The 19,787-nt window shown below is 42.1% G+C and overlaps 2 protein-coding genes across 2 annotated transcripts in view; one reads left to right on the forward strand and one right to left on the reverse strand.

Moving 5' to 3' along the window:
- Positions 1 to 14,306, reverse strand: part of LOC138978423 (uncharacterized) — a 233,851-nt gene extending 219,545 nt beyond the window's left edge. The window contains exon 1 of the mRNA XM_070351163.1: positions 12,899 to 14,306. The gene's annotated coding sequence lies outside the window, so the exon portion shown is untranslated. The remainder of the gene's footprint in view (positions 1 to 12,898) is intronic.
- Positions 14,307 to 17,119: 2,813 nt separating this feature from the next.
- LOC138977808 (uncharacterized) lies at positions 17,120 to 18,700 on the forward strand. The gene has a single exon (XM_070350415.1). It carries the CDS (start codon positions 17,120 to 17,122, stop codon positions 18,698 to 18,700), a length of 1,581 nt encoding a protein of 526 aa, XP_070206516.1.
- Positions 18,701 to 19,787: the final 1,087 nt, after the last annotated feature.

A 19,787-nucleotide genomic window follows, 5' to 3' on the forward strand; every position in this document is an offset into this window, starting at 1 on the left:
AACTCTTCCTTATCTTCTCCAGTGTTTTGCGCGTTTATCTCCCTTCCTTCGTGCGCCGGCGAAGCCGGCGTACAGCCGGATATTCGGCTCTACTTCTTCACTCCCGGCGAAGCCGGTACCCGGCGAAGCGGGTAATCATCTAGTGAGATATATATGGCCGGTGTAACACGAGAAAATTACTCCCACGAGATTAATTTTTTTACTCCGGAGTAAAAAGTTCGTTCGAAAATGTTACTCCCTTTACGAAAAAAGTACTACCCCATTACACGAGAAAATTACTCCCCACGACAGGTGAGTTTGGAGTAAACATTTCGTACAAAAATGTTACTCCCCTGACGAGTAGATAACGAATATATCACTTCATCCTAACACGAGCAATTTAACTTCCCATGCCAGGTGTACGACATTTTTACTCCCTTGTCCCCTGTAAGTCTTGGTGATGGAAGGGGTGGAGGGAGGGTAGCGCAACATTCGTTTAGTGCGCGAGATCACATATTGACTGACATTATTCCTTCGCCCGCACTTTTCGCGTACGAGATTTTTACTGGAAGTAAAAAAAACTGGGGAGTACAAATGTCGTGGAGGGAGTAATTTGTTCGTGCCTTGGGGAGTTTTTTTTCTCGTACGAAAGGTGTACTCAGAGTAAGACTGAATTTCGTACGAAATTTTTACTCCGGAGTACTGACATTTTTCGTGGAGTAAAAATTTCGTGTTACACCGGCACCAGCCCCTCCACCACCTTAAACAGGAAGGTCAGGCGCAGCTCCTTTCTGCGCTGTTGAAGTGACTGCAGGTCTAAGTCCCAGGGGTTCTCGATCTGTAGTCACGCGCCTGATGAAGCGGGCAGCCCGAAGTTCCTCTGGATCCTCTCTAGTTTGTCAATGTCCTACTGAAGGAAGGGGTCCCAAATAATGGCCCCATATTCCAGTGTAGACATGACAAGGGAGATGTAGGCGGATTTCCGTTTTATTGATGGGCAGTGATAGAGGTTCCGCCTATTTAAGCCAAAGGTGGAGCTGGCTTTTTTTGCAGATGTTGTCTATGTGGGTTTCCCACCGGAGGTCAGACGAGATGGTGATACCAACAAGGGCGGATCCAGGATCTTAAGGAAGGGGGGGACCACCCAAACTTTTTGCACACACACTTTTTGCACAAACTTGCGCGAAGCGCCTGATTTGAGAGCGCAAAGCGCCCTATTTGAGGGCGCGAAACGCCCGAACATGCTAGGGGGGTCCGGGGGCATGTCCCCCCGGAATTTTGTTTTCAGTCAAGGAAGCAAAATGCTGCAATCTTATCTAGGGCCACCTGAGCTCAGAAACTGTCATTTAATCATCTCTCTCTCTCTCTCTCTCTCTCTCTCTCTCTCTCTCTCTCTCTCTCTCTCTCTCTCTCTCTCTCTCCCTGAAGGGGGGGGGGGGGGCGGGCCTCCCGCTTAGCCCCCCCCCTAAATCTGCCACTAACCAAGGTAGGGGTTAGTTGGGACTCCTTTCAGGATAGTGTCATTCAGTTGGTAAAAAAAGGATGACTTTTGCTTGATAGAGAGGATGAAGCACTTACTGGTATTAAAACGCATGCCCCATTACTTGGCCCAAACCTCAAGGTTCTTGAGATCTTGCTGGTGAGGGTGATGTGGTCCTGGTGGGTGCGTATGGTTCTGTATAGCAGGCAATCATCTGTGAATAGGCGCACTTGTGACTTGACAGCCTCAGGCAAGTCATTGATGTGGCATAAGAACAGCAGGGAGCCTAGGACTGTTCCCTGGGGTACTCCCGAGGCAACAGGGACTTCCTCTTGAGGATTCGCCTTCCACCACTACTTTCATGTGTCGTTTGCGGAGAAATTACCTGATCCATCGATGTAGCTTGCCACGTACGCCGTACGAGTCCAGTTTATGCAGCAGCTTCCCATGGGGCACCGTGTCAAAAGCCTTGGAGAAATCCAATATGGCGATGTCGGTCTGAAATCCCGCTTCAAAGTTGGAAACGAAGTCGTGTATGGTAACGGCAAGATGGGTCTCGCATGAGTATCCAGCACGGAAGCCATGGTTGAGCGATGACAGGACTGCATGGTGGTCAAAGTGGTTTAGCAGATGATCACTATGTGCTCGAGGATCTTGCTGAGGACTGAGGTCAGCGATCTTCTCTTAATACCGTGAGAGCAAAAGTTAATGGAAAAGAGTAGCACTAACTTTGTTAAAATTTGAATTATTGTATGATTAGTTGTAAATCAACCTGTACAAAATGTAATTGGCAATGTTTCTTTTTTGTACACAGCATGTTTTTTTGGTCCCGCCTGGTGCGACGCCGTCAGGTTGGCCCTGCCGTCATATTAACCCCTTGATTTATACTCGAGACTGAAATGATGTTTCCTGGTAAAATTAAAGAAGTGAAATTATTTAAGGACGAAAAGCATGTCAGTTTCTTGCATGTGAAGAAAACTGATGGTGAAATTTAATAGATTTCACCCTTAAATTCGATTTCTTCGAAAACGTGTACCGAGTGGTTACGTCCCTTGAATAAGAAGGGAAACATTTTAGGACGAATCAAATTTCTAAGTTAAATAAAAAAAAAAATGGTTAGACAAATTTGGCCCCACGAATGTAAGGTACCCAAGGTCGCTCATTAGTACTATCGGAGGGTGTTTTTTGGTTCAGTGTGGAGTTTATACAAGATCAACGAGGCCGAGAATCGTAATATGACGGCAGGACCAATATCATTGACGGCGCCACACTGGACCCTCGATCAATGGCGTCAAAATTAATGTAATTTACATACAAACCTGAGTAACTTTTACAGTTTCTTAGGTCCGAAAATGCTATATTTAAGGTGTGCAAAGCTAAAACAAAAGCGGCACAGGAATTATTTCAATGGTACAGAAAGTTAGTCAGTGTATCAGATTTCATCAACACAAATTCTCTTGCAAAGTCAGTTACAGAGGAATGTAATTTTTGTATTTTCTTGTAATCTCAACAATCTGTCCTTAAATGCTGTAATTCATTAATTACCCAAAGTATTGCTTTGAGCCCACCGTTTACAAGTAAATAAGATATACTTGTCTCATTATATACTTGTGGTCCAGGATTATCCAATGTATGTTATGATTGCACACACACACACACACACGCCGCACGCACGTACACACACACACACATTATGAAAGGCTGAGTGAGTTTTCAAGTTCAGAAATTTTATTTGAATTGAAGGAAAAAGATTAAAACAAAAACCCTAAGTATGTGACACATCATAGTTAAGTTCAAGTGGAAAAACTACAGAGCGAAGACATCTTTCTTTATTTGGTGTTTAACGTCATTTTCAACCACGAAGGTTATATCGCGACGAGGGAAAGGGGGGAATGGGATAGAGCCACTTGTTAAGTGTTTCTTGTTCACAAAAGCACTAATCAAAAATTTGCTCCAGGGGCTTGCAACTTTCTTTCTTTCTTTATTTGGTGTTTAACGTCGTTTTCAACCACGAAGGTTATATCGCGACGGGGAAAGGGGGGAGATGGGATAGAGCCACTTGTCAATTGTTTCTTGTTCACAAAAGCACTAATCAAAAATTTACTCCAGGGGCTTGCAACGTAGTACAATATATTACCTTACTGGGAGAATGCAAGTTTCCAGTACAAAGGACTTAACATTTCTTACATACTGCTTGACTAAAATCTTTACAAAAATTGACTATATTCTATACAAGAAACACTTAACAAGGGTAAAAGGAGAAACACAATCTGTTAGTCGCCTCTTACGACATGCTGGGGAGCATCGGGTAAATTCTTCCCCCTAACCCGCGGGGGGTACAGAGCGAAGACAACGCTGAAAAGTGAGATAATAATTCAGAGACAATAACCCATTCAGTCATCAATCAAAACAATTCTGGCACAGTGCCACCACCCCCCCCCCCCCCCCCCCCACAAAAAAAAAGAAGAAGAAAAAGAAAGTTGTATCAGCAAACAATGCAACACATACACACACACACCTAAGGTGTACAAGGGAAACGCACATTCAGTGCTTAATTTAACAACACAGATGAAGATAACCTCTACAGCTTAGGGAAAGAAATGACTATTAAAATGCTCCACACATTTTGAAGTCACCTCCCTGAATGAGAGATGATTTTGAACAAAATTAATGATCATTCATTTCAATACATATTGTTGAAATATTACTTTCTTTATTTGGTGTTTAACGTCGTTTTCAACCACGAAGGTTATATCGCGACGAGGGAAAGATGGGATAGGGGAAAGGGGGGAGATGGGATAGAGCCACTTGTTAAGTGTTTCTTGTTCACAAAAGCACTAATAAAAAAATTGCTCCAGGGGCTTGCAACGTAGTACAATATATGACCCTACTGGGAGAATGCAAGTTTCCAGTACAAAGGACTAAACATTTCTTACATACTGCTTGACTAAAATCTTTACAAACATTGACTATATTCTATACAAGAACCACTTAACAAGGGTTAAAGGAGAAACAGAATCCGTTAGTCGCCTCATACGACATGCGGGGTGCAGAGAAATAAGGATGTGGAAAAGAAGACTTTTGGTAAGTGAAATAAAGGTGATGGATCCAGTCAGGTAGAAATAAGACAACAAGAAAAGAATTGGAAAACTGCAGGGAATAGTAGGGAGAGTTTTTTTGGAAGGAAATATAGGTGAAAGGACTGGTAAGGCAGAAATAAGACAAAAGAAGAGAAGAAACAGAACCGTTAGTCGCCTCTTACGACATGCTGGTTAGCATCGGGTAAATTCTTTCTAGTCCCAACCAATATGGGACTCCCCCTAACCCGCGGGGGGTTTAAAATATTACTGTCTCTCTAACTTTTCTGAGACGGAGACTGTTTCGCAGATCAAACTTTTTATGCAACCAAATATTAATACACCCAAGAATGCAGCTGCACATTTTTTTTTAACTTGAAAATATGCCGAGTATGTACAGGCACCAAAATCAACAACAAAAGCAAATAAAAAAAGACAAACAATAAGTTTTAAATGCATTTTTTCCAGCAAACAGTTCTGTAATATATATACATACATGTACATGCACCAAAATCAACAACAAAAGCAACACACAACAAGAAGAGCAAACGCTCGATCGAGTCACTTTCGCAGTTCTGAATATTATATGAGGCATCAGATGGACAGGAAGAAATTGCTATTCACAACACAATACAGATGTAAATAATTTGATGTAAAGAATAATCCTATAAAGTTTGAATCAAATCCGATGAATAGTTTCAGAGATATGATATTTCAATTTTTTTCCTTCAAGACATACCTGTGACCTTGAAAAAGGTCAAAGGTCACCAAAGCAGACGTCAAAGTGTAGAGGTCACTGGGAGTCACGTTCACATAAAATTTGAGCCCGGTCACTTTTATAGTTTCCGAGAAAAGCCCAACGTTAAGTTGTGTGTTGCCGAACAGAAAAGGCTAGTTATCTCCCTTGTTTTTCTGATAACGTTCGTAAAAGGCTACAGATGTAAATACTTTGATGTAAAGAATAATCCTACAAAGTTTCAATCACATCCGATGAACTTTGTCAAAGATATAAAATGTCTAATTTTTCCTTTGACGCTGACCTGTGACCTTGAAAAAGGTCAAAGGTCAACGAAACCATCGTTAAAGTGTAGAGGTCATTGGAGGTCACGACTAAACAAAATATGAGCCGGATCGCTTTGATAGTTTCCGAGAAAAGTCCAACGTTAAGGTGGTGTCTACGGACGGCCGGCCGGACGGCCGGCCGGACAGACTAACACTGACCGATTACATAGAGTCACTTTTTCTCAAGTGACTCAAAAAACAGACAAAGTTTTTATGCAATTTTTTCCAGCTGACAGTTCTGTAAGCTTTAAAAGTAACCTCCGTACATAATGATACTCTCAACACATAAATGGATATATTTATATTATATCGTTGATGTCTTTCAACAAGAGAAACTGTTGTCACATGCACATTTGAGGATGACAATTATGATGCTGACGATACAATGACAATATCAATATTGATGATAACAGTATGGTAATGACAACAACAATAATGCTGCTGCTATGGAAATGATGATGAACGTTTATATTATAAACGAAGCTTAGTGGCGACACGCGAAAGGCAAAATCACATTCAAATCGAATCAAATTGACACGGCGCACATTCTAACACGTTCACTACACATCGTAATGCCTGATAATGCACACAGTAGCATATTCGTGCGTACAGAAGTTATAGACACGTCCACGTAGTTCGCGGTTGGTTTTATAAACCAAATGTTGCGTAAGCAACCGTTATTTTTGAACGATCCAAATGCACACTGTAAACATGCGTAAGGGCAAACAGCTAAGTGCATATGTAACACTAGCACAAAACACAACGAAGATGTATGTTGGGGGTTTCATGGTCGCATTTCATTGGCAGCCACACGGATACTTAAAAACAAGATGTAAGCAATGTCACAATAAAAACGCCATTTTGACGTCATTTTCTGTGTTTGCTTTCATACAAAACATTAACCAACCTAACGATCTTCTTGATTTTATTATCGTTATCTCTTTGGTCAATTTGCAGTCTGTTGATATCCTTATATCATTCGAGAAGCAAGAGAAACATTCTGAAATCTAACTCTAAAGTCATGACCCTCTCGTGGTACACAGCTTTGTAGAACGACCCCACTACACATCAAACCATCATAATATAAGTAAACAAAACCACAAACAATAGACTCGTTAAGTGTACAGTGTTAGTGTTAGTGGTTATCGGTACTTTTTATGTGGTGACGTCAGCGTTTTGTGCGCAGTTCAAAGGTTAGGGGTCAAAGTTTACGTTTGCTTCCTTGGATTGCTAACGAGCGGTGGTTAAATCGACAGAAATAACGAGCCCTGAATATTATGTGAAAACTCAGCGAACGCTTGTTTATTCACACATTAAAGCTACAAATGTCAGTTTCATGTGTGATTTATTCCAGGTTTGATGCACTAAATTCTCAGCCAAAGAAATGAATCGGAATGAGTGAATTTGCAGACAGAGAAAGATGCACGCAAACACTTTTCTTCTAGTGCATTCAACTTTCTGAAGATTGTGTACACGTTGAACGTTCTGAATGCGCCTATTCAACACTTGAGCGTTCAAATGTATCAAAGAAACATTACGATGTACCAATACAAAAAACATTGCAATAATCGTTTCTTTTGTTCTTGTTTTCAGCTGTGTCGTCTGCTCCGTGTATGAGTTTTCTTCTTGTTCCAATTGAAGAGTCCAGACACGGGACGCTACTCTTTAGAATTATTGCAGCAGTACTGTTGTCTTCCCTCCCATTACGTTAACGAAAGTTTGTTTGTTTGTTTGTTTGTTTGCTTAACGCCCAGCCGACCACGAAGGGCCATATCAGGGCGGTGCTGCTTTGACATTTAACGTGCGCCACACACAAGACAGAAGTCGCAGCACAGGCTTCGTGTCTCACCCAGTCACATTATTCTGACACCGGATCAACCAGTCCTAGCACTAACCCCATAATGCCAGACGCCAGGCGGAGCAGCCACTAGATTGCCAATTTTAAAGTCTTAGGTATGACCCGGCCGGGGTTCGAACCCACGACCTCCCGATCACGGGGCGGACGCCTTACCACTAGGCCAACCGTGCCGGTCATTAACGAAAGTGAACTAAACGCACGGGCCAAGACGCCGTTGTCGGTTTCGTTACGGTAAGCGGAATGCGTAATGATACATATATTTTCCTTAAGTTAACCACTAACACTAACACTAACACTGTGTACTTAATCTCTCTATTGTGCAAACCTTTGGCTACAAACTAACTCTCGAACTACGTTGCAGAGCAGTCAGGTCAGTCACACAAAAACTTCAAATAAGGTTATTTATAAAGATCCTCTACATACTGACAATACAAAACAAGGCAAATTGTTCTGGACAACTTATATTTGCAATCAACTTTCAACAACTTAAACCACAAAATTAACATTATATTTGTAACCTGAATTTCCAATGGGTAATGTTCTATTTCACCATAAACCATATTGCTGGGAGTTGACTCACCCAACATCAAAATAATTGTATAACATCGTAATTGCATATTTGACGCTAACTTTAACATACTCAGACACCATACTTTGCATCCATACAATACAATTGGCACAATCATCCTGTCAAACATTTCTAACTGAATACATCTAAAGGTAACATTAACTTTTTACATCTGTTCAATAAACTAACCATAGCCCTTGAGGCTTTATCATATAACTTTTGGGCTACATTAAATGTATTATTATAATTCATATACAATCCTAAATACTGAAAGCCACTTCTAATTTCTGACCAGCATGATCAAACACTTATATATATATGTGTGTGTGTGTGTGTGTGTGTGTGTGTGTGTGTGTGTGTGTGTGTGTGTGTGTATGTGTGTGTATGTGTGTGTGTGTGGAAAGAAATAGTACATAAATTTGAGGCTCAAACATAAAAAAGAAGAAAGTAAAATTATTGAAACATGGGGTGAAAACCAGCTATTCTCCTTTCTAAAAAAAAAAAAAATACAAAAAACACGATCCTTAAACTGAAAGGGGCATTCTATCTTGCCTCTGAAAAGAGGTATTTCAAAATACTCTCAGAAGAGGTAGAAAAAAGAAAATACTAAAATCTCAATCACTGCACTAAGCGAACAGCTGCGGCCGGGACTCAGCCAATTAGCCGGGGAGCCTGGGAAAGGTAGTAAAATTTGTATTAAAAGTCCTACGGGTTTTTGTCAATAAGGACTTGAGTGTTTGTCCGCTTTAAAAAAAACAGGAGGGCAGGGGGTGAGGTTGAAATGATGATGCTCTGTGGAATTCGTTAAAATCAAAAGTAGTTAAGATGTTTCTTAGTAAGAATTATAAGTCTGTATTCTATATCCAGAATAACGGGTTTGTAAAATGATTTTTATTCAAAACGAGTTAAACGGTAGATTACCTTTCAGGATCACCAATAAAAGCAAATAAATGAGCATAAGTAAGAAGAACACGAACAATAAGTCTCAAAACTTCTTTAAAATAAACAGGATTAAGATGTAAGCCACGAAGGCTGTGGTAAAGAAATATGTACAGTTTGGCGACTAGCGCTACCGTAATATGATTTGTAATTCATAAGCTATGATGCTTTGCTGCTAGTGCATGCTCCGCCGGAGCATATTAAAGAAGAATATGTAGGTGGGTGGGGAGAGGGACATAAGTCACCAGCCGAACCCCATGCCTTAGAAAAGGCAGGAATGTCATAGCAATAAGTGATGGGAGAGAGACCGCAGTCTCTGACCTTGTGCCTCCATACAGGAGGCAGTCTCTTGATAACTAGAGTAGTGCAGGGGACTAAAGGGAGGGGGCAACCACTGAGCCACAAAAAGGGGCAGTAAGCGGAAGCCTCACCTCTCTCCTCTGCACAGTGGGGTCACTTTAAATGGTAACGAGTCGAACGTGCTCTGCTTAGAGCCTATGGTGAGGATACGCCTATAGGTATATATTTAAGAAAGGTACTCCAGGACTAGGGGAGAGACGCTAAAGTTAAGTAGTCGTTATCTAGAGGGTAGTCGCTAGAATCAGGAGGGATGGCGGGAGCCACTCGACCTCAAACTGAGACACGCGGCTGAGGTAATAATCTGGGCTGGGAAAGGTAGACAAAGGTGGCATCTTAAACGCGCGTTCGCAGAAATGCCGGCCGGTGTGCTGCAGCTTGGAAGCCGGGTCGGCTGGCCAGCCACCAATGCGCGCAAACAGTATTCAGATCCATTATTTTCATGACATTTCTTGTAAATGCACAGTGTACTTTCCGGACTTTGAGTGTTTTAGGTTAATACAGTAACTTCGAAAACCCCTCACAAAATAAGATTTCATTACCAAGGGACACGGGTTTTCCCCCACTCGTCTTTCCTGTGGCATTCTGTCAGATCAGAAGCCTATCATACTAGAAGTAAGTATCTACTATTACCAGCAGTCGACACGCGGTGATACATATGCCCTTTGACCTTTTCTTGGGGATATCCTGTACTAAAAATAGAATACTGAATTTTGGGAAAGCTGTTCAAGGGCACTCACGCACTATATTTGATTTTCAATACACAACTCAAAACCTTTGGGATAAATCAAAAAGAATAACATACAAATACATCGAGTTCAGAAAAAAAGTTTAAAAATCATGATTTACAATGGCTGTGGGGACTCGAACTCGAGACCACCGGCTTAGGAGGCAAACGTCTTAAAACCGCACCCCAAGGCTTACACAATCGAGGCGTAAAAACTAAGACTTGAACTGACAACATAACTGCCAAGTGCTGGCTGAGTTTTCAAATCGAGCATTTGTTGACTCGTTGTTTTTCCTGTTCGTATTTGTGTTTTGTACGTTATCTTGATATCATCATTACAATAGTCGCGGTGTTGCCCGGTATAGGGCAATCAATTTTCACCAAAGCCCATGTCACGGTTACCAACAACAACAAAAATAAATGAATGGATAACTTCTGGAAGTAATCAATAATTATGCAATTGTTTTTATTATTTAGATTCATTTTATAATCCAAAACGTTTGAAATGAAGAAAATGAAGAAAATACAAGAATTACAAGTTCAGAAAAAAAAATTGCCGTCGAAGCGAATTGAACCCGGGACCACAAAAGTAAGGACGGAGCGCATGATCGTGCGCGTTACCAACTGAGCTATTCTGTCACACTGTGTACTGTTCTCTATCTCTCACTGTACGGGGCTAATTCAGTTCATAACTTGACTGACCCTACGCTCCCGGTCACTTCGTATAAGTTTGAAAAGCAATATGAAGTAGCGATAATTTCAAGCGTGACCGCATTATTGAAACGAAATGCATTGACCAATCGCAGAAAAGCGCTGACGTCATTGCATGATAAATACCCAAAATCCTCTATTCTCGATGACATACTAAGGAGTTAGTTCGGGAGAACGACGATCTATGGACGGTTTATTATAATTATAAAGGGAAGCAAGCGGTTAAAAGCGGGCGTCGATAGAGCCATTGAACAGGAATGAGAACTTCTAGCATGATAGACATCTGGTCAGATACATTACACTCATTAAAATGAAACTGCTTTGCTAGAATTTTTTATTAATTTATCCTCGCCTACTGTTTGAGTCAGCAAATACAATAATGAAAAAGAAATATTACTCAATCTTAAATAGATTTTAAATTATTTTTGTTCGCGTTCTGGTCCAAACCGACGTATACTGAAATGACTGGCTGTACTTGTGACAAACCGCTCCCCAAGTCTGACAGTTCATTTTGAGTCATTCATGGCTCTTTATATTGAATTGTTACTACATAAAGGAGTTCCAAGCGAAACATGTGAACTCGGAAAACAGGCGGTGCAAATCAGTCAAGTTGATAGCTTCAACCCCCTCACTCTTCTCTCCCTCTCCTAAACACACACGGCACACACACACACACACACACACACACACACACACACACACACACACACACACACACACACAAACACCCACATGCTGACACACACACAAACACTCACATGCTGACACACACACACACAAACACACTCACACACACCGTGCACACACGCTCGTTTATTAGTTTCTAAGCTTCCAGGCTGAAATGCATCCCATAGTCCGGGCTTCGTCGAAAATTGCTTAACCAAAATTTCAATTTGATCGAAAAATGAGGGCGCGACAGATCCGCCTCAACTTTAAGTAAAAGCCGGATATGACGTCGTCAAAGACATTTATCGAAGAAAAAAAAACCCGTCCAGGAGTATCATCAGGAAATTTTTAATGTAAAGTTTCACGAAGATCGTTCCAGTAGTTTTCTCGGAATCGCTCTACACACACACACTCATACACACACACACCACCACCACCCTCGTCTCGATTCCCAGTCTGTGTTAAAACATTTAGTCTTTCTTTATTTATTTGGTGTTTAACGTCGTTTTCAACCACGAAGGTTATATCGCGACGGGGGAAGGGGGGAGATAGGATAGAGCCACTTGTTAATTGTTTCTTGTTCACAAAAGCACTAATCAACAAGTCGCGTAAGGCGAAAATACAATATTTAGTCAAGTAGCTGTCGAACTCACAGAATGAAACGCAATGCCATTTTACTCGTAGCATCGTCAGTCCACCGCTCATGGCAAAGGCAGTGAAATTGACAAGAAGAGCGGGGTAGTAGTTGCGCTAAGAAGGATAGCACGCTTTTCTGTACCTCTCTTTGTTTTAACTTTCTGAGCGTGTTTTTAATCCAAACATATCATATCTATATGTTTTTGGAATCAGAAACCGACAAGGAATAAGATGAAAGTGTTTTTAAATTGATTTGGACAATTTAATTTTGATAATAATTTTTATATATTTAATTTTCAGAGCTTGTTTGTAATCCGAATATAACATATTTATATGTTTTTGGAATCAGCAAATGATGGAGAATAAGATAAACATAAATTTAAATCGTTTTTAAATTTTTTTTTTTTTTTTACAATTTTCAGATTTTTAATGACCAAAGTCATTAATTTTTAAGCCACCAAGCTGAAATGCAATACCGAAGTCCGGGCTTCGTCGAAGATTACTTGACCAAAATTTCAACCAATTTGGTTGAAAAATGAGGGCGTGACAGTGCCGCCTCAACTTTCACGAAAAGCCGGATATGACGTCATCAAAGACATTTATCAAAAAAATGAAAAAAAAAATTCGGGGATTTCATACCCAGGAACTCTCATGTCAAATTTCATAAAGATCGGTCCAGTAGTTTAGTCTGAATCGCTCTACACACACACAGACACACACACGCACATACACCACGACCCTCGTCTCGATTCCCCCCTCTACGTTAAAACATTTAGTCAAAACTTGACTAAATGTAAAAATGTGCTCCAGGGGCTTGCAACATAGTGCAATATATTACCTTACTGGGAGAATGCAAGTTTCCAGTACTGCTTGACTAAAATCTTTACAAAAATTGACTATATTCTATACAAGAAACACTTAAGGGTAAAAGGAGAAACAGAATCCGTTAGTCGCCTCTTACGACATGCTGGGGAGCATCGGGTAAATTCTTTCTCGTCCCAACCAATATGGGACTCCCCCTAACCCGCGGGGGGTAACATTTAGTCAAAATTGAGTAAATGTAAAAAGAAACACGCGAAAACTTCCCTCGACTTTCCTATTGGAGCCGGCGGTACGAACTGGCTGTACATGTGATTCCGTGTTTGATAATTTTCGTACAACATCATTTGTAACATTGTACATCAACACACATAAGACAACCACATTGTCATAGACAGTACCTCAAGACAAATGAATAATGCTTACAACTGCAGTACTTTTATTGCCGTGCAATTTAGTTTACATGTCCTTCAAGATTCCGATATAGCCTTGCAATGTCCCATTTAAATCCTTTTGTTTGCATACTTGCTGAAGATTCAGCTGCGGAAAGGAGGGTTTCTGTTTTCCGGTCAGGCTTTTCACAGTTGCCTTACTTCCGAATTCAACTGTTACATCTTTGTCAAGCTTCACAAGCTTGTCGATGGAGTCGCTTTTGCGTACCTTTTGGAGCTGTTCGTGCAACTTGCACAGTTTTGTAAACTCTTTTGTCGCAGTACAAGTTGAAACCTTAGTTGTCGCGTCCATTTCAATCTGTTCGAGTGATGCCAAAGCCTTTTTTTTTATATTCTTCGCTTCATCTACAATGTCCTTGCATCGTTTCTTGATTTCATTCCTCGTTTTTGTGATATCTTTTTCAAAACTTTTCTCGTCTTGTTCTCTTGAGTCCGTTATCTCCTTAACAGCAAGCCCGATTCGTTTCGCATGAGGGGCAAAGTGTTCTTTTGCGCTTTCTTTGTTGATTGTTTTGTGTTTCTTGTGCAGTCCATCTTTACATTCTAAGCAAATCCCGAGGTGACATTTTAGGCAGAGGTGTTGCCGCTCCAGTTGAGGATGTTCTTGGCAAAACAGCCCTTTTCTGGCCTTTTTCAGGTCTGAGGGTTTAATAAGAGTGTTTGGTTTGAATACAGACGCACCTGGATATGGACAATTCAACACCTCATCACATGTAGGACACTTGAATTCTCCATACGTGGAAGCCTCTACCAGACGCATTATACATTTTAAACAAAATGTATGGGTGCAGGGCAATAGTCTAGGAACTGTGAATATTTTGTCACAATATGCGCAAATCAAATGGTCTTGTCCAACGGGTGCACACTGTCCACTGTTAATGCTGGTCTTTCGTTTCTTTTTTGGTGACGACATTTGTTCTGCCCTGATGAAAAGATGTTCTCAAAAGAATCCCATTTGAAGATTTCAGTAGTCAGAGCCTGCAACAAAAAAATGAAAACATTTAGTCAAAACTATACTAAATCAGTAAAAGTAAAAAGGTATCAAGTGATCTAAACTGCTTTCCGGTTTTATATTAGATACTAGTGTTTTTAAAGTCCCCATCCATTATCATCTAACATTGTGTGCACATACTCCTTTACACAATACAAAGATTTTCAATACATTAAAAAAAAAAAAAAAAGCGAACTGAGGGTCGCTTGATAAAAATTGAGAATACAACATGGCTTGCTGTCATACCAAATTTACCATTGCCACTTCTGCACATATATATAACAACCACACTATTGCTGCTATCACTGTACAACTTTCAGTCATAAAGCAAACAAAACAATTTTTCCTTCAGTCACTGATTATTCTACTGTCACTTTGACTACTCTACACCATTAATAGATAACAGCACCTCTGTTACTTCTTCTACTGTCACTGTTCAACTTTCATCTGCACAGCTAACAACAATTCTGACTGTATCATCGCCGACGATACTTCTTTCCTTTCGTGCCATATAAGGAAATGAAGTTCACACCAAAAACACAAACGACTTTCGTTGATTTTGGGCAGGGACCTATATTTAGATCAAATCTAATATAGGTCTATGATTTGGGCGATTCTACGAATCTACTTTCGTCAACTTTGTAATCATGTTTTGGTTATTTCTGTATGGAAACCTTTAATTTATTGGATATAGGTTCCTGATTGTTATTCTAACTGTTCATATCTTCCTACTTTAAGGTCTGGAGAGGACGCTCAAGTCGATCTTTCACTGGATTTCTGTAGCATACATGTCCCTAGGTTGCGCTGGGGAAAATAAAAGATGGCAGCCAGGAGCCGATTGCCGCTTCACGACTTTAGAGTTCTATTTCTTCCCTTATATCAATACAATACTTATATTTATAGGGCAGACCTTAATTTGTGAACTGTCTCGCTTTGAATAGTTATACATTTTATGAGTAGAGCTTCGGGTTGCAAATTAATCGCACACGTCAACGATTCTTCTGCGAACAGAATTTCTCTGCCGTAACGTCTAAACCGCGAAATGTACAACACGCACTGTTGAGTCAGTTCGTTGTGCGCGTGCTTCCGAGCGGGCAAGAGAAAATGAGGTGGCGAAAGGAAAGTGGTGGGCTTTATTCGTCTCTCAAGGAGTTAGTTCGGGAGAACGACGATCTATGGGCGGTTTATCATATAAAGGGAAGCAAGTGGTTAAAAACGGGCGTCGTTAGAGCCAATTTATATGAAAACGAGCGTTAACTGTGGGGGAAAAAAAACAAGTCGCGTAAGGCGAAAATACAACATTTAGTCAAGTAGCTGTCGAACTCACAGAATGAAACTGAACGCAATGCCATTTTTCAGCAAGACCGTATAGGTCCAATTCATTCTTCTTACTCGGCGTGACGTTATCAAATGGATCGGCTAGCTTTAGCTCTAAGGGGCACAACTCCGCTCATACTCTCTTCGCGCCGCCATATTGGATGCCGTCTTTGTTAGTTTTCTTCATTGCACTCTTGTTCTTTTTGCGTATTTCACTGTGTATGCAGACAAAATGAAGAAAACTGTGCATGCATGAGTCCAAAGGGGATCTGCCTTTTTAACACAACAGCACAACATAAAAAGTAAAGCAAGAATACATTATTATATTCATTTATTTATTCTTTATCTCAAATTACCATGCAGACAGTGCACCAAAATTCACAAGATAAAGCTCTCAAGACAGGCAAATGAGGTACAATGCAGCTCAGGTAACTACTGCAAAGTATAATTTTCAAAGCATCCTATCACAGTGTTCACTCTAAAGGCACAACCGATGGACAATTGTTGATTAGCGCACTGCACACAGCAAAAAATAACCAGTTATAATCGTCTTCTCCGCTCAGTAACTTCCTTCCAGTTGTCACCCTGATGGTAAACAACTTTAGGGATCCTAAAGTGTGCCTGCTGACTGCAGTTTTTGGCCACACAACGTGTCATTTTCACTTTTGTCGAGTCGCCACCCAACGCTCAAGCACTGTCAGAGATCGTGCAAGGCATCCAACATGGCGGCGGATGACCAATTCCAGAGAGTTACGACCCGTGATTCTCATACCGCGCGCGCCGAGTAGAAATGCTGTTGTTAACTTGAGTTTCTGCAATGGGCCTATACTCGTAGCATCGTCAGTCCACCGCTCATGGCAAAGGCAGTGAAATTGACAAGAAGAGCGGGGTAGTAGTTGCGCTAAGAAGGATAGCACGCTTTTCTGTACCTCTCTTTGTTTTAACTTTCTGAGCGTGTTTTTAATCCAAACATATATCTATATGTTTTTGGAATCAGGAGTCTGAATCGCTCTACACACACACACACACACACACACGCACAGACACACATACACCACGACCCTCGTTTCGATTCCCCCTCTGTAATATGATTGCCTACACTACGATCGAGTATACGAAACCATAACAAAAGTAAACCTAATTGTCGCATAGCTCTGTATCGTATAATGTATGCGCATGCGCTATGCCTTCCTACGCTTGCGACTTCCCTGAATAAACCACTGAAAACATGAACAACATGTTTTGCCTTTGTGTCAACAAATAACATTATATGGTGGCAGCGGTAAAGGTAACAAGCAGCAGATCCAGTCCCCGTGAGTGTGCCTCTCGTTAGAAGCCTACAATCGGACTTTTTTGGGCTGAATACACTGTTGTGTTGTTAGTATTAGCCTCTTCGCTCGAGCACGTGTTTGCGACCGTTACACAGTGTTACGGTTAGGAAAAGTCGTTTCCAATCATGTCTTCAAAACAAGTTCCCGAGATGGTATGGGACAGTGAAAACGTCGCAGAGTCTTTCACAATGTTCAAGCAAAGACTAGAACTGTATTTTATCACAAAGAAGGTGCCGAAAGAGAATGAGGTTGCCCACATACTCCTCCAAATTGGCGAAAAAGGCCTTCGCATGTACAATGCTATGACCCTCACAGATGAAGAAAAGAAGAGCTCCAAGATTGTTTTCCAAAAATTGAGTGAACAAATCGAGCCAGCTGAACACTTTCGTGTGAGCAGGCTCAAACTCATGAGCATGAGGCAGGCCAAATCAGAGTCACTCGATGATTTTGTGACAAGGGCGCAGCTCCAGGCACAGAAGTGTGTTTTTGACGCTGCAGCAGAATTGGAGGAGAGACTGATAGAATTGATCATCTCGAGCACACCCATTGAAGAATTCCAAAGGAAACTCCTGGAACAAGAGAAGGGTGTCAAGTTGGCTGATGTGGTAAAGATGGGTCGCACGTTCGAGGCTACTGCATCACATGTAGAGCAGCTACAAACAATGGCCGGCTCTGCCAGTATCAGTACCATTAAGTCTAACAACCGTCCCTCTCAAACCCATCCTACCTGCAGAAACTGTGGCGGACGACACAAACCACGAGAATGCCCAGCCCATGGTGTTACCTGCCATGCCTGCGGCAAAAATAATCACTTTGCCAAAGTTTGCCGTTCCGAGCAACACCAGTCTCCACACATCCCTTCACATGGACGCGGGCAACGACGTGGCGGATCAAGCAGCCGCGGTGGAGGACATCACCGGAGGTCAGAAGCGAAAATCAAGGCGATGCAGGCGGAAATCGACGAAGAGAACTTCGACGAACTAACTTTTAGTCCGGTCGTCATCTCTTCAGTCTCTTCAACGCCCCAACAACGTGACGAAGCATTCGTCAGACTCAAAACACAACTTCCACGTAGAGCCGGACAACACAACGTCATCGTCAAGGTCGACACAGGTGCACAGGGGAACACACTGCCCCTGCGCATGTTTAGAGACATGTTCCCTGATCTACTGACAAAGGAGGGGACACCTATCAACAAGATCTTGAAAGAGAAAGGCGGCACGAAGCTGACTGCCTATAACGGCACAGACATTTCCTGCCTTGGCAAGATTACGTTTCCCTGTCGCTACAGAGGCGAATGGCAGGAAACGGGGTTCTACATTGTAGATGTAGAGGGACCAGCCATCATTGGGTTGCCGTCGTGCGAAAAGTTGAAAATCGTCACACTGCACTGCAGCATTTCAGCGTCACCCCCAGCAGCTAAGGACAAGATCACCTGTGTCCAAGACCTGCTGAAAGACAATCCGGAGCAGTTTGACAAAATTGGCAAGATGCCTGGCCCTGTCAAACTTGTGGTGGATCCAGACGTCCCGCCACACATTGACGCACCAAGAAAAACCCCGATCGCTCTCAGAGACGCGATCAAAGAAGAGCTCGACAGCATGGTGGAAAGTGGTGTGATCAGAAAGGTGACAGAGCCGACGGACTGGGTGTCCAGTCTCGCCTACTCCAAGAAGCGGTCGGGAAAGCTTAGAATCTGCCTTGACCCCCGTCATCTCAACTTGCACTGAAACGCCCACACCACAAGATTCCGACCATTGAAGAGCTGACGCATCAGTTCTGTGGAAGTCGCTACTTTTCCAAGCTAGACGCCAAGAGTGGCTACTGGTCAGTTCAGCTCGACGAAGAAAGCCAGCTCTTGACGACGTTCCAGACTCCCTATGGCAGATATTGCTTCTCCAGACTTCCATTTGGTCTCAAGGTCAGCCAAGATATTTTCCAGCTTAAAATGGATCAGATCCTTGAAAACGTGAAAGGAGCCACCGGCATCTCAGACGATGTTGTAGTCTACGGCAAGACAGAAGAAGAGCACGACGAAAGCCTGTGCAACCTAATGAAAGCCGTAGCAGAGAATGGATTGGTTTTCAACTCGGAGAAGTGTACCATCAAGATGCAGTCCATCACATTTTTCGGCGCAACATACACTCCGGAAGGCGTGCATCCTGATCCTGACAAGGTCAACGACCTGAAAGCCATGCCAGCGCCGACGTCCAAAAAGGAACTGCACGAGTTCCTTGGATTTGTGACATACATGTCGCCATTCATCAACAACCTGGCCGAGAAAGCAGCTGCACTCAGAGAACTCTGGCAACGTCAAGACCATTGATCTCGACCTCACTGTCGGCCAGGTCAGATTCAGCACGGAGAGAACCAAGTCACTCCAAGAGGAAACCAAACATGACCCGACTCTGAGCAAGCTTATCCCAACAATCATCAACGGATGGCCAGACACCATACAAGAAGTCCCCGAACCGATTCGCAGTTTTTGGTCATTCCGAGACGAACTTTCTGTGGAGGACGGAATCGTACTCAAAGGTGATCGTGTGGTCATTCCGCAAAACCTCCAGCAAGAGATGCTGAGACAACTGCACGCAGCCCACCAAGGGATAGAGAAGACCAGACTAAGGGCACGAGCCTCGGTGTACTGGCAAGGTATCTCGAAGGACATCGAAAAACTGACATCTCAATGCCCCATCTGCCAGGAGCACCAAAAGAACCAAGTGCCGGAAACACTCAATTAGTCCAGTACTTTGCTATATGTCCCGTGTACATTTCGGAGTTGAGAGAATTTCTCACTTGATTTGAGTCAAGGGGTAC

The sequence above is a fragment of the Littorina saxatilis genome, linkage group LG10, assembly GCF_037325665.1.
Source record: "Littorina saxatilis isolate snail1 linkage group LG10, US_GU_Lsax_2.0, whole genome shotgun sequence".
NCBI classification, from domain to species: domain Eukaryota; kingdom Metazoa; phylum Mollusca; class Gastropoda; order Littorinimorpha; family Littorinidae; genus Littorina; species Littorina saxatilis.

Excerpts from the sequence above, each read along its gene's own strand:
- LOC138977808 (XM_070350415.1), top strand. The coding sequence starts at position 17,120 with ATGGTATGGGACAGTGAAAACGTCGCAGAGTCTTTCACAATGTTCAAG.